The 16,018-nt window shown below is 41.1% G+C and overlaps 1 protein-coding gene across 2 annotated transcripts in view; it reads left to right on the forward strand.

Moving 5' to 3' along the window:
• The window catches only part of SCHIP1 (schwannomin interacting protein 1), a 785,715-nt gene that overhangs the window by 166,779 nt on the left and 602,918 nt on the right, over positions 1-16,018 (forward strand). Inside the window, exons 2-3 of one of the 2 annotated variants that reach the window (XM_007454123.1) lie at positions 6,668-6,732; positions 13,707-13,787. In XM_007454123.1, coding sequence (XP_007454185.1) covers positions 6,668-6,732; positions 13,707-13,787 — 146 coding nt within the window. The remainder of the gene's footprint in view (positions 1-6,667; positions 6,733-13,706; positions 13,788-16,018) is intronic. The other variant, XM_007454124.1, reaches the window with a different exon arrangement.

Consider the following 16,018-nt stretch of genomic DNA (forward strand, 5'->3'; position numbering starts at 1 on the left):
AAAAAAAAAAAAAAAAAAAAAAAAAAAAGGTTGCCACTGAGACACAAGTACAGTTTAGAGAAAAGGCAATTTTGAGTGGATTTCTGCTTTTAAACTTGTCCAAAGAATATACCCTGCTTGTTTAGACAGTAAAAGTGTCAGGGACAGAAGAAAAAGAGAAGAGCGTTTTATTATTGGTCAGGTTAAGGGGCTGACCAAGTGGCCACAGAGATGAGCTTGTCTAGCCTCTTAGGTGTATTCTCCTGTTTGTGACAGGAGAAAGCCCTGCAGGATTAAGGTGGGATGGGGAAGCCAGACACAAAAGGACAAAATCCAGAATCCACCATCCAGTCTAACAGTTCACACCTAAGTGATGATTGCAGAACAACTCTGATGACTGTGGGAAGCACGGGCTTTGTTTGGCAAGTAGGCGATCAGTTATTCCCACAATAGTACAGCCTACATTTCACAGCCACTCATAACACAGATTTCATTTGGAGAAATGAGATTAAAGAATATGGAATGCTCTATGTCTGGGTTGTACGTGAACAGTTCAACTTGCACCTTGCAGAGGGGCTTAGCCCACATGTCAAAAAGACAGAAGTTAAAATGAGCATGGTAGAAAGTGTACCCTTATCTGGTGAATCAAACTGAGCCAGAAAATTGAGTTAGGCCCTTGAGTTGGGACAACTTCTCTGATAGGGGTCAACCATCAAACAGACATGTTCTTCTGTTAGTTAATGTGATTAATTAATAGTATTAATTTAATTTGTTGGATTATAGAAAAGGAATGGAAAAGATAGGGCGAACCAAAGAAAATGTAAGATCCTTGAGGCATCTGAGGCAGAGTCCAGGGAGAAGACAGACGACCCACTTAAAAGGGTGATGGAAAGAGTTGAATGAAGTGACTGTATAGATATGGGCAGGGTGTAGGGAGAACCACAGGGGATGGTGAAGCATCTGGTACTATCAATAGCTGGAAGGGCAAGAGGAGGGAAGGTGGACTTCCCTGGTGGTCTAGTGGTTAAGACTTTGCCTTCCAACGCAGGGGGTGTGGGTTCAATCCCTGGTCGGGGAGCTAAGATCCCACATGCCTCGGAGGCAAAAAACCAAAACGTAAAACAGAAGCAATATTGTAACAAATTCAATAAAGACTTTAAAACAAAAATGAAAAACGTATAAAAAGAGAAGGGGAAGGAAGGGAAGGGAAGAAAGGGAAAGAAATGTCTTGGGGGGGCGAGAAAACGGAGTAGTTATGGGAATGTGGCGAGAACGACCATGTGAGAGAGGCCACCACCCCATGGGAGCTGTGACCTTCAGTGACGCCAGCCTGTACTCCAGTAAGAGGGGAGCACAGGGAATAAATACCCCAGCTTCTCTCTTCTGCTTCCCTCTGATCGCGTGCCAGTGCCTCCCACTGCTCAAACCCTGTCCTAAGCCACAGAACAAAGGGCCCTGCTTGATAAAGTCTAATTTTGACCCTCCCAGAGCACAGGAGAGAGTGGAGATGAGTAAAGAGTGTAGATGGGGAGATGCTGGTCAAGGGGTACCAAGTTTCAGTTATGCAAGATGAGTAGCTTCTAGAGACCTAATATACAACAGGTACTGTAGTTAACAACACTGCAGTGTGAAACTGAAATGTGCCAAGAGGGTGGACCTTAGGTGTTCTCACCACCCCCGTCCCCCCAAAAAAGAAAGAAAAGAAAATGGTAAGTATGTGAGGTGACAGATATGTTAATTAGCTTGATCGTGGTGATTATTTTACAATGTATACATATCTCAAATATATACCTTAAATATATACAATTTGTAATTGTCAGTTATACCTCAATAAAACTGGAAAAAGTAGAATGCTAAATAAAAAAGAAAGCTACAGAATGATAAAATAAAAAAAGAGAGAGTATATCTGGAGGGGCAGAGAAAAATCACCAGAAGACATACAACATCTTGGGACCTGGTGGGCCGTTAAGCCACTAAGGTTCCTTTTCATTTCAGTCAGATCAATGCATTCAATTCATTTATTCAACGTATATTAATTAGGCACCACCTAAATGCCTCATTTGGGGAATAAACACCTCAAGGTGAATAAATCACTATCCCTGATCTCAAAGAGCTCAGTGGTGGGGTGGGACAGGTCAAGAGGCAATGTTAAAATAGGAATCACCGCAGGATGCTGAGGAAAAAGGTGAGGTACCAGACCCTCCTGTGGAGTTAGGAAAGGCTCTGTGGAGGAGGGGAAAGGTGGGGGGCTTCCTGAAGGAAGAATGAGAGTGGGCCAGTAGAAGAGCTGGGAACCCAGTGTCCAGTGAGAGAGCATGTGAACTCAGGATTGGGTGAAGTTTCACAAGAGCAGACTTGGAGAGGGAGTGTGCGGGGCGGGGCTCATAAGGTGGGCCCCCGAGAGACAAGGGGCCCTTGGCTGAGATCCTGGAATCCATCTGAAAGCACTGGGGAGCCACGTTCGTTTCTAGTAGGGAAATGACATGTTTACATATGAAATCAGAGACAACGAAGGCTAGTGGGAGAAACCAGTGATGGGAAAGACCAATGTGTATATGTTTTTACCGGTAAGTTAAAATAAAACTTTCTCAAGGAGTGAAGCTCTGAGCAAAGGTCTGTGGAGCAAGCCAACTTCCTTATTCATCTCCCAGAAAAGAAGGCCACACTTTGGAACTACAGGCCAATTGAATTGAAGTGTTTTTGTATAGTTAGCTTCAATAACCAAACGATGAAAGCAGTCCTCTAAACTGTCAGCAGAGCAGCTGTTCAGAAAGCTCTTGTTAGTCATTGACCTTATGTTTAATATGATTTCCTAGAACGTGGATAGTCAAATTGGATGAAGCACTCTGCATCGAAGCCCTCCCTCCCCCTCCTTGCAATGAAGCTCCTTGCAATGAAAGGACAGAGGAGGAGAGAGTGGCTGGCACAAAGTGCAAAAGCCTGTTCCTTCCTTCCCCCAGGTGCCCAGGGAAAAAGAAGAGAAAAAAACACACCACAGACACACACACACACACACAAGAGAAGGTGCCGGGACTAGCACAGTTCTGTCTCCTTCCTAATCGTGATGCAGGGGGTAAAAAGAAAAAGTTCACGACCTAAAAATCCACCTCTGGTTTTCAAGAATGACTAAGGATTCTTATCCAACCTATTTCCTTGCTGTATAAAAGTGGCTTTAAGCCTGACCTTTTCTCTGACCTGGATTTATTGCTATGTCACTGGAGGTGGGATGGGATATGCTGAAGGATTAGGTGGGAGGAATGGAGGGTTGGGAGAAAAACAGAGGATAGAGGTGGAGACTTATTCTTAGGAACCAGGGTCTATAGGGTTGAAGGGTAAGTTTTACCTTGAAAATAAAATGCCATGTGTAAGAGTGAAAAGGATGTTCTGTCTCTCTGTCTCTCTCTCTATCTATATCTATCTATCCACCTATTAATCATCTCTATCTTCATACCCAATTACCATATATAACTGCCTATATAGTACTTGCTTCCACTTACTGTGAAAAGCACACATGTAAGAGAGTTAAATAAAGAGGTTTAAATATCATGTATTGAAAGAGGAGGAAATAATTATACTAACAGCCTGGAGAGAATAGTTCTGGCAACTGAATATTTAATTTAGCTTAAGCTTCTGGCAGCCAAGGCAAAATAAACCACCCCTATGAGACTTATGAGTTGTTATTGTTGATGAAAAGAAGTGCACTATTTTATCAAAAGGGGAAAATATCCTCTAGGATGAAATCCTAAAATTTCATTCTTTTTATGTAAGAGAGAGCCTGTAGCAAAATGTACAGTGTCTTATATAGCAGTTTTACAGAAGGTGCAGAAATGGTCTTCATATGAGGTCTATATTATCCCAGTGTTGTATATAAAAGCAGCTGCCTTTAATAAAAAGGAACTGGGAATTCCCTGGTGGTCCAGTGTTTAGGGGTCCTTGCTTCCACTGTAGGGGGCGCGGATTCAATCCCTGGTCAGGGAACTAAGATTCTGCAAGCCACGTGGTGTGGCATAAATAAATAAATAAATAGATAGATAGATAGATAAATAAAATAAGGAACTGAAGACCATGACCTGCTTCATCTATTAGTCTTCTCAGTAAAACATCTTTTAAAAAGACACTGCCCAAACAAAACCAAACCAACTAACCAATCTAACGATGACAACACCTGTCTAGTTCTGAACGTCTATAGTTCTATAGCTCATCTAGTTAGGATTCTATATATAGTAGCCCTAGGTTATGGCTCACAGTGTCACTTCTGAGTTAGATTCTTTCAATTGTAAAAAACAGAAATCTCAACCAAAAGTGCCTATAGCCAGTGAGAGACTCTACTGGCTCATGAAACTGAAGAGTCCATCAGTATGCTGGTCTCAAGCTCTAGTTTGACCCAGAGGTTCACAGTGTCACTAGGGCTCTGGCTCCTCTGCTCTGTTTCTTTGCTTCCATCCTCTTTGCTGTGTTATCTTTCTCTCCAGTTAACACCTCTCAGAGCAGCAAATAGTTCTATTGCAGCTTCAGGGTTCCTCACACTTCAAAATCCTCATGCTCTAAAATTCAGAGGAAGGAAACAAAATTCTTCTCCAAATATTGAAATGAAGTTTAAGCAATTGACATTGGTTGAGTAACTAATGTCAAGATACAATGCTGAGGGAATTAAGCCAGATACAAAAGAATAGACAAATTTATGTGAAATTCTAGTACAGGCAACATTAATCTATGGTGATAAAATCAGAACAGGAGTGCCTTTGGGAGAGGGACACAGAGAAGCTTCTTTTCTGGAGTGAAATAAATGTTCTGTATTTTGTTTTGGGTGGTAATTCTACCAGTGTGTGCACTTGTCAAAACTCATGGTACTGTACACTTATGATGTGTGCATTTCACTCACTTGAAAAAGCAAACTCAAGTACTCAGTGATCATGCTGGCTGATGTAAGGAGAAGTGACTGCAGTGGACTAATAGGGAAAACAGGGAGACGGGGGACTGTCACAGTTGCCTTAGCCCAGACTGAGAAGTACTGGTCAATTTCCAGATATATTCTGAAGTTGGGACCAACATGATTAGCTGATTGATTGACTGTGGATTGTGAGAGAAGGGCGGAGTGGAGGCTGACTTCTAGGTTTCAGGACTCATATCACTGTATATCTAGGTGAATAGTAATTTTGTTAAATGACGAGGTGAATGGTCATTCGTTAAAATGAGGAAGAAGGGGTGAAGCAGGAGATTGGAGTGGGAGCGTCTAGACAGGGCAATCAAGACTTTGGTTTGAATGTGAGATGCCTGTCAGACGTGCACACATAGCTCCCAAGTGGTGGGTGTGTAAGAATGGAGTTTAGAGGAGAGGTCAGGTGCAAATATAAATTTAAAGCTGTGGACTGGATAAGACCTCCTGAGGAGTGAGGATCGACGGCAAGAGAAGACTGAGGCCTGGGACAGGCTGCTGGCATGTTTCCAGAGGAGCTGAGGTTTTATAGGAGTGAATAGGATCTGGGAGCAGCAGAGAGGGACAAGAAGGGCCCCACCCCTCCTCCAGAGTGTGTCACGTGTAGCACGTGGGGAAGAAACGGCCACCTCTAAAGAGGACTGCAGGGGAGACAGGGTGCTCAGGGATTGGCCTAGTTTGTCGTCAGCAGACTCCTCTATATCCTAAAAGTCTTTTCTAAACAGTTCTTTGATCTTCTTGCTCTAACAAAAACTTAGCTGTCCCCGGAAGAGCAAGGGTTCAGATAGAATAAGACAATTAAGGGAATGTTCAAAGAAACTGAGGAGATAGAGGATTTTGCTGATGACAGACTGTGAGTTCCAAAGGGCCCAGTGGAAAGATTGGAGGGACCGGGGAGAGGTGGGGGACCGGTCAAATTCGAGGTTATACGGTGTAGTATGAAGTTAAAGAAAATGGGTAACCTCAGAGACTTGGATGTCTGGTGGGTTAGAAACATGTTGAGACTAGTCTTGATGGTCTTTTAGGGACAAATGAGTAATTAGTGCTAATCGGGGCTTCCTCTTGGCACTTCAGCAGTTGGTGGCAACAAGGAGAGCAGGGTGATCTCAAGGAATGGTGGTCTTCCCAGATCCAGACCTCTGTGGGCCTTCCTTAAATCCTGCTGTGACTGGCAACAAGACTGGAGACAGGCAGTCTCACCAGGAACCTGGGCCGACTTCCGTCACATTCCTGAACCAATCACTGTGTCTGAGGGAATGGGATTACAGAGAATATGGATGCCTGAAATTCAGGGAAGGAGTGTGTGCACGTGTTTGTGTGTATGTGTGTGTCTGGGCACTGGGGCTGAGGGTACCAAGAGTTACCAAGAGACAAGTGGGTTGTTTGCTAAATGGACAAACCCAGCACATGTTCCTTAGAACTCCTCACCCAGCAACCAGCAAACATAATACTGTTGACAAGAGTAAATCTGGGAAGAGTATGGGTGGATCCATATAAACATATTGCCACTCCGGAAAAATAACAGGAAGCATGATCTTTAGTGGTTAAAAAAAAAAAAAGTCACAAAATTTGAGTAGGAGTTTTGTATTTTAATTTGATCAAGAATCAAATTGTATGTTTAAGCTCTCATCTATTGCAAGGTCCAGAACTCCTCATGGTGATTATCTCAATTTTGTTAACAATTGTCCTGAAATATTATTACCTATAAGTACATGGAGTCAATTTGTAAGACACTTCTTTTCTTTTTCACAGGAAGAATTAAAAAGATTGCAGAATCCTTTAAAACAAGTTAATGATGGAAAATATTTACTTGAAAAGTAAGTAAAAATACTAAAGGAAATTAAAGTTGAAAAGCTTGCATTAAAGAAAGCTATTCGACAAGGCAACAATAAATAAGTAAATTAATCTTAGGATATCATTTTTGTTAGGACCTAGAAATGTGGCACATTTGAGATATAGTTAAATAGATTTATGGCTAGTTGAGCTACAATACACAAGCTGTACTGATTAACAGAGTAATATGATGCCTGGAGATGTCTCTGATGGTATGTCTGAGGGCTTGAAACTTAACCCTGCCCTGTCTTTGGCTTTTAATCAGTGATGTGTATAGAAGGCAGTCATAAAATTTGTAAAAACACAAGGGTAACACTAAGACTAATAGAATGAACGTTCAAAATAATACTGCAGAATGGAACAAAACTGAGCTGGAATTAAAAGCAAGAAAGAAAGAGATGAAACCGAACAGAGATGAAAAAGTCTTCCATTTAGGTTTGTAGGAAAATTGTACAATTAGAGCATGTGAAAGACATATTCTGATTTCCATGTGGGTGAATGCTTAGAGGTTTTTTCTGACATTAACATGAGACTATGATTTTGTATGGCTTCTAAAGATATTGCCACAATATTAGTTTGATTAACAGGTATACATTGTCAAGTTAAAAGAAGAAAAAATGAGCTATCATTAAAAAATGAGCTATCATTACTCTGTACTAGTGAATGTTTACAGATGTTTCCTCAGTGAATTCTGATTATGGCCTTTTGATATAGGCATTATTATTTCCATTTTACTGATGAGGAAAGAGGCTCAGAGTGCTTTCAGCACTTGTCTAAGTGCACTCAGCCAAGAGTGGTGAGAAGGAGAATGAAACTCAGGTTCAATGCCACCAGAGCCCCTGCTTGTAACCGCTAAGTCCCATGGTCAAGTCCATGTGAATGTCACCACATTTGACTCTGGGCACCACATTTAGAAATCACATTGACATCCCCAAGAGCACCAGAGGGTTAAAACTGAGTGTTCTGGAACCGCGTGAAACTACTACAAAGAGCTGATGATGTGTAGCTTGAAGAAAAGAAATCTTAGAGGGAACATAGAGCTATTCTTAAACATTTGAAGGAATTTTCCTATAAAAGAGGGGCTACATTGCTCTTCTTGTTCCAGAGAAACAGAACGTTTCTCCTATGTTTCTCTTGTTATGGAGAAACAGCTTTATGACTCAGAGAAAATAATGAATTTAGCAAAGATTCAGCCTGCCCAACAGGCAGTGAGCTGATAGACACTGGAAGTGCCTAAGAAGAGTGTACATGACCATACACCTGAGATGCTGTTGAAGACATTCCTGAAAATGGAAAAGCCTGGATTTGATTGCTCTCTCTGCTTTTGCCTGGCTTTGTGAGTCTGGACAAATTACTTAACCACCCTGAGCCCATTTCCCCATCTTTAAAAATGAAGCTAACCATACTGGCTTGACAGTCTTACTGAGTGCATGAAATGTGACACACATGATAGTGATGCCGAATCTGGCTCTGTACCCTGACACCAAATTAGTTCTCAGAGACAAAGTTTTGGGTGAAGTAGAAAAGAATAGCTGTATTGCTTTGCCAGGCAAAGGGGGACACAGTGGGCTAACGCCCTCAAAACTGTGTCCCAACCTGGAGTTGGTAGTGAGAAGTTTTACAGTGATGGTTCAGAGAGGGTGTGATCAGCTTGTGGACTTTCTTCTGATTGGTTGGTGGTGAGGTAAGTGGGAGTCAGCATCATCAACCTTCTGGTTCCAACCAGAAGGTCTTGGGTCTACGTATGGGCTTGTGGGCAGCATACTGTTAACTTCTCCCACCTGGTGGGGTTTCAGTATCAGAGAGATATTGTTATGTGTATCCCTTGATGGGGAACGAGGACCCTGCCCTAAGGCTGCACTACCATTTCTTGACTCTTCCTCCTTAGTCTCCGCATCCCCTCCCTTCCCTAATTAGCAACTGTTGGAACCTGCTGGTTGGAACTTGGGGAAGGTCCTGGAGACTATTTCCTGTAATCAAGAAATGGGGGACCCAGAAAGGCTTTTGTGCCCAGGAGCCCCACAGGGTCCTGCTCTGTATCAATAGAATGGTGCCTTCAATACTGGCTCCTTCCCTTGGGGGCTGTTTGAACCAGAAGGCCTCTCAGGTTCATCCCATCTCCATGATTCTAAGCATTGGCCGTGTTACTACTTGAAGAACAGTTCATTTGATCAAGTGTAGTTTCTGGCTTATCTATGGATCTAATTTACTCTTGTTATGCCAGGGTATTCGTATTCATTCTTATGAATAAATAAGAATAAAATTGTTTGATTATCCTGCCCCCTCATCACCACCATCACTAGTTATTTGTAAACAATAATAACTGAAGATATTTTGGCCGAAACTAGGAAGATTTTTCTTCTGTGGAGATTAGTGTTGTAATGATGTTAGATCAGTGGTTCTTCACTCTGGCTACACTTTGAATCACCAGGAAGTTTAATAAAAATGCATAAGCCCCACCCCAGACAAATCAAATATGAATCTCTGGGGGTGAGATCCTAGAATCAGTATTTCTTAAAAGCTTCCTTTGTGTGATTCTAATGAGGATCTGGGGTTGAGAGCCAGTGGTCTACATGCATTTTAGATTTGTTTTTAGTTATTCAGTAATCTCTTTGAACTTAATTCTCTGAGGACACACTTTCTCTGTGATGTTCAGCTCAGCTCAGTTATTTATTAAATCTGGTTATGCTGTTTTTTCATTATCGATTTTAATTTGAGAAGTGAACTCCAGAAGTTTTTTTTCCTGCTAATTGACCACAACTCTATATTAAACCTCTTGCCAACACCAACATGTTATCTTTCCCAGCTCTATGCTCTCAGGAAGATATGTGAAGATTAATGGTCCCCTCCCCCTTCCTCTGTTCTTTCCCTCTCATTATCTAGAAGCCTGAGAAAGCTGAAAGCTTCTGGAAATGGCCAGTCTGCTTTGTATGCTTAATTTTCCCAGTCATGATTGAGGAATTCCAGGGATGGGATTCAGAGTCTTCCTTCAAAACACCCAGGCCTCTGGGGCAAGCTTCCCTTTCATGCTTGTCCTAACTGTGGCTACCAGCCCTAAGAATTCTACCCATTTGCCTGGAATTCTGAAGATTTTCCTGGTCTGCTTCAGGGCAAGGCTGTGTCCTTGAAAGCTGTCAAATTTGATTGAAAAATTGGTGTATTCTGAGTGAGCAGATTAGGCATTTGATTATAGCTGTAGCTGACTTAGGTGTTAATGTAAATCATCTCAGCTACTTGAAATGACCATAAGTTAAGTGATAGTGGTGTCATAGCAGTTGATCGGTTATTCCCTCTTGGAATGTTACATTTATTCTGAATGCTCAACGGGGTTTTGTGGTAGACAGTTGGTGGGAAGGGAGGGGGAGCTGCAACTCCATTCTACCTGACATCATCTGCAGGGCCAGCTGGATGCATTTGTCTCTGTCTGTCTGTCTGTCTCTCTCTCTCTCTCTCAGCGAAGCTTGGCATGTACCCATAAACAGAGAAGAGCAATTACTAAGACCATTAATTAGGAGGCTGCTTATAACTCTATTGTTTTTGAGAATCATTTATTAACTTAAGACCTTAGGCTGACTGCTATCAATATTTTTTGTAAATGTTGAATCAGGCCGGGTACCAGAGTAGGAAATGCATGATTGCAAATCACACATTCTTCTGATGTATAATTGCTTTATGACCCACAAGCAATTATTGACAGAATGAGCTAAAGCTATCTAATTTAAACCTACTGGTATTTGTAGTGTATAGCTTGTTGAGGATGTATGAATTATAACCCCATAGTAACAAAATTGCTAACACTATTTTAAAATTTCTTTTTGTGAAGACTCGAGCCTTGTCTTTGGTTGCTGCATATATCAACAGGCCCCACAGCACCTCACATATATCTCTGTTGCCCCATTTTCTAGTTTGTTTGTAAGGGGTTTAACTTACAGTATTTTAAAATATCCTTTTTATAAGGCTGTTGTTCCCACAAGACCATAGAATTATAAAAATGAGACTTTCCAGCCTACCGACACTGGATTAGGTCTCTCCGTGTTTCCCCTTTAATAACATCCATCACATTTTTAGTTGCTCATTCAATATACATCTTCTCCTAGATTGTAGGAACATCAGAACAGGAAACATGTCTAGTGTTTTCATCACTGTGTCCCCCATGTTTTGAATCATTCCTGGCATAGAGGAGACCTTTAATATATCTGTAAATGAGTGAATAAGGTTAAATTAATAATGGTAAACCTGAATACTAACAGCAGAGACCAGGCAAGAGTGTTTTTTTCCTTGCCCCTCAGCATCCCACCTGGGCAACCACAAAGCTGTCTTGGGCTGATGGCACCACCTAGTGGCCATGTGTGAATATATCTGATCTACCATGTTTTCCCCATCACTTATTATTCCTTTCTCAAGAGAGGATACATTCATTATCTTAATGATGTCTCTAGCACAATTTTTTCTTACCTTTTTCTTTCCTTTACTCTAATTATAATCCTGGTCTTCATTACCTGGCTAATTTGAATGCCCACCTAAATAATTTCCTTCATTCTCCTTGCTCACACCTACCACAAACCATTCTAAAACATCCCATTCATCACAATTTCCTGCTTCACATGCTTTGTTTCCCTGCAGCAACGTTTTTCAAACTGTAGATCACAATCCACTGACTGTTTGTTAAACCGATTTGATGGGTCACCCCTGGCCTTTTAAAAAATCTGAAATATATTTAAATAATATCAGAGTACCTTACATGTAGTTGGTGAAATAATATTTCTTGAAACTTTTGATTCAGTTTTAAACACACACACACACACACACACACACCCTTACCACATGCATGTGTATTGGATTGGGTTGTCAAACACTTTATCTATGAAAACCAGTCAGTAGAAATTTAATAAAAGACTGATATCAAATCCTCCAAGCGGTACTTTGTAGTGGTGAGACTTGAATTTTAATGCAGTTTCTGCTGAGTTGAACATAACCTCTTTGAGCTTCAGATTTCTCAGCTCTACACTGGGGAAAATAATTCTTGATTGATAAAGGCTACTGTGAGAATTAAATGAGCTAATACAAGTAAAATGTCACGACAGTGTTTTGCACACATTGTGTGGCCAATGACTATGACTTTTCTGCTTGTACAAACTCATTTCCTTTTATGCTCCTCCTTGTATCTTCCTCTTCCACAAAATTTCTCTTTATTGTCCCCAAATAACCTGAACATTTCATCTCACTCTTTTTTTTTCTGAAGAACATAGGTCACTTTTATAATCATTTAACAATGGCACTTCAAACCATCATTGCAATAAAAGAATATATTCGCTAGTTTAGTTTGCTGCTCACGGTCATGGATACAAATTGCCATCAGAGATCCCAGTAATGTGCGTATAGTCACTTTCAGTGAGTCATTTTGCTGTCTCAATAAAGTCACAGGTGAACAAAACCCTTTAGGTGGTGCAGAAGGAGACCAGATTTAACTGGACCCAACCGATAGTTGTGTCCAAGGTCCCCTTATCCTGAGTGGGCAGGCCCGGTAAATAGCTTCCTACACTCCTCTCCCTTTTCTTGCATCTTCAGAATGTGACCTCAGTGGGGTTTAGTCCTGCCTGGGCCTGCCTAGGTTGCATTTCTGGTATCAATGACTTAAGTTGTTTTTTTTTACATTGATATATAGTTGATTTACAATATTATATTAGTTTCAGGTGTGCAACATAGTGATTTAAAACTTTTATAGATTATATTTCATTTAAAGTTATTGTAAAATATTGGCTATATTCCTTGTGCTGTACAATATATTCTTGTAGCTTATTTACTTTATACACAGTAGTGTGTACCTCTTAATCCTCTACCCCTATCTTGCCCCCCTCTCCTTCCCTCTTCCCACTGATAACCACTAGTTCTCTATATCTGTGAGTCCGTTTCTGTTTTGATATAATCATTCATTTGGTTTAGGTTTTAGATTCCACTCATAAGTGATAACATACAGTATTTGCCTTTTTCTGTCTGGCTTATTTCACTAAGCATAATACCGTCAAGGTCCAACCGTGTTGTTGCAAAGGACAAAATTTCATTCTTTTTTATGGCTGAGTAATAGTCTATTGTGTGTGTGTGTGTGTGTGTGTGTGTGTGTGTGTGTGTGTGTGTGTATACATATATACCACAACTGCTTTATCCATTCATCTGTTGGTGGACACGTAGGTTGCTTCCATATCTTGGCTATGGTAAATAATGCTGCTATGAACATTGGGGTGCATGTGTCTTTTCAAATTAGTGTTTTTGTTTTCTTTGGATTCTACTCCTTTGTTTTAATATCTTCTTCATATGTATTACCTTTTACATCTCAACTTACTAATTCCTGTCCATTCTTCAAAAACGAGCACAACTGTCATATTCACCATGAAGTCTTCCTTGACCATTGTAGCACCCAGTGATTGTCTTATAGGCTCATAGGAGCAGTGACCATACATTCACAGTCCTCCGTCTTTCTCCAGGCAGGCTGATGCTTTGCTCATAGCGGGAGCTCTGAAAACTTACAGAATGAAAGGAGGAAAGGTTCAATGGTAGTGACATCATTGGGAATGAATGAGGTTCTCTCTACAACTTACTAGTTGGACAATACAATGGGATTTGTAACACTCTACTTACGGTTTGTACTCCCCTGAAATGGTCTAATATTCTGCTTCCCTGTTTGCTTAAAGTAAATGTTTTACATGCCTTAGATATGAATGTTGAGCTGAATGGTAGAAATCAAAAGAAAAGCAATGTTAAAAGGCAAAACAACAATTTCTTTCTATGGTATGGTTATTTATCCACCATCCATCAATAGGAACTTTTAGGACTCTGTTAATAAAATGAACAAAATTGCATATATATTTGCTTTTTCAATTAAATCTAAATTGGCAGCTTTATTGATATAAATGATAACTTTATGGATTCAGCTATACTGAGGCATTATTTCTGTTTGTAGTCACCAGCTGGCCATGGATGTGGAGAATAATATTGAAAAGTATCACCTCAATCTACAGCTCTTGGAATCAAAGGTGAAAATGTAAGTTATTTCAAACTTTACATTAAAGTTTTTGTTTTACAGTTCTTGCTTTATTAATCTCTGAACTATTCTGGAATTTGGGGGTATAAGAATTACACATTGAATTCACATTTATGTTACATATTATTTCTTCCCTGTTGTAAGTAGCAACAAAGCTGTTTTGGGCACCCAGCACCATCCACTGGATAATGTAGGGAATTATTTGACTGGCATCACTTCCTCATTTCTTGGTTTTTCCCTTTCAGGCAGAGTAACATTCTTCAGCTTCCACCAGCATTTTTCACTGCTTTTCTTCTTGGTAACTTGGTTTATTCCACCTTGGAACAACTTGGTTATTTCTACCTCAGACCATGTCTTTTACACACACACACACACACACACACACACACACACACACACACACGCATCCTTTCAACCCTCTTCCTTTTTTCTGTTTCCAGTCCAGCTCTTGTCCAGTTATTTTGGGAAAATATCTTTTCCCTTTCTTTCTAATTTCTTGTCCTTTTCTTTCCTATTCTTTCTTGGCCAAATGAGAGTCCCCTTCCCCCACAAAAAACAACTATCACATAAAAATACTGCTAAATACACCTCAGTATTAACAAAAAGAAAACTAATAAGATCCAAAGTGAGACAGGCTGTATTCTAGAACAAAATAACAACCTTCTAAAACCATTAGTAAATAGAAAAGGGGCCCATCATAATCACTTTAGAAGCAATTTTAAACTACTCCTGTTTGCTCTCTGTGATCCTTTCCCATTCAGATTTTCCTTCAGGGGTGCATTATAAGCATAACCAGTGAGGGTGTATATAATCTCTCTCTCTCTCTCTCTCTCTCTCTCTCTCTCTCTCTCTCTCTCTCTCACACACACACACACACACACACACACGCACGCCACACAGAGCTAACACTCTGAGAAGCATGTTTCTGGAGAATTTAAACATATCTGACCTTGGCCAGGATCACTGATCATTTACAAAAAGCCCAAAGAGGAATCTTTTAGAAAAGAAGTCACCTTGAAGGCAAGAGCCTTGAGGTGTACAACTTTGAAGAAGTAAGCCATTTCTAGATTTAGGAATTGAAACAGAAATGACACAGATATGCAATATCTTGCTGGATAAAAGCGAATATTAATACACACCCCTGTGAATCTACGTTAACGTTGGTTATCAGTAAAATGCTTGCCTCTGAGCGAGCACATAGGGCTGTGTCTCAAGGTAAAGTCCAAACGTGGCTTCTGAACCAGTTGGGTCCCCTGCTAGGTAGCTGTGTGTCACACTTACTAAATGAATAATGAATCAGGCGACCAAACCATTTTATGTAAGCAGTGTGTCAGCCTCACTCCACAAGATGTTAGTTTCCAAACATACGTCGCCTTCTCCTTAGAAATGTTCTCATTAAGATAACGTCCTCTTAACTGAAAAAGGACTGGAAAGGAAAGTTGTTGTGTGAAAAATTAGAGTGATTAATTTGAATGCTGAAATGAAGTTAAGAAACCTCCCTGGTCTCTCTTAGTTTTTGTCTTCTCCAGTCTGTAGAGACAGAGGGGCAGGTGCCAGGAGGCGGAACCAGCAAAGAAAGAAAATCTCTGTGCCTGAAGTCCAGCAGCTCAGAGAGTCTGGGATTTTACGCGTAGCTGGTGTAATGGAGGCGTCTCAGCTCAGTGAGGTGTAAACAGAATGGTTTTATCTCTTGTAATAGCTCCGAACCCCATTTCCACTCACTGCAGAGGGATGAGGGAGAGAAGACTTAATCTTGCCCAATAATGGAATCTGAGTCCCATCGGAGAATTTAGTCCAGTTCAGTGACTCTTGTCTAATCTGGTTATTAAATTCTTAACTCTCATGACAGTTTGAACATCTCCCCTCCACACACATTAGACCTTCCCTATAGCTGTGCAGCCGGCTCCCCTCCCTTCCCTCTCCCCTCCGCTCTTCACACTCTCCCCATTGTCTCCCTTCCTTTCTCTTCTCTCCTTCTGCTGTCACCTCTCACACCCTCTGAGTGCTAAACACCAAGGCTGCCCCAGGTTTCCCTCGGATGGTGAGCACCTGCACCCCCCAGGCAGTTCCTTCCTTAGAAATAGCTCTAAGGGTTGGGACCCTGTGGAAAGGGTCACTGGGTCTCCCCTGAGCTGCACCCCTCGTTGTGTCCCTTGCCTTGCTGGCTGTCTCCCCCAGGCTGACCTTGGCATCCTCAACAGGGAGGGTCTTGGCGTACCCCCCATTCCTGC

This window comes from Lipotes vexillifer, unplaced genomic scaffold, assembly GCF_000442215.2.
Source record: "Lipotes vexillifer unplaced genomic scaffold, Lipotes_vexillifer_v1.1 scaffold641, whole genome shotgun sequence".
NCBI classification, from domain to species: Eukaryota; Metazoa; Chordata; class Mammalia; order Artiodactyla; family Lipotidae; genus Lipotes; species Lipotes vexillifer.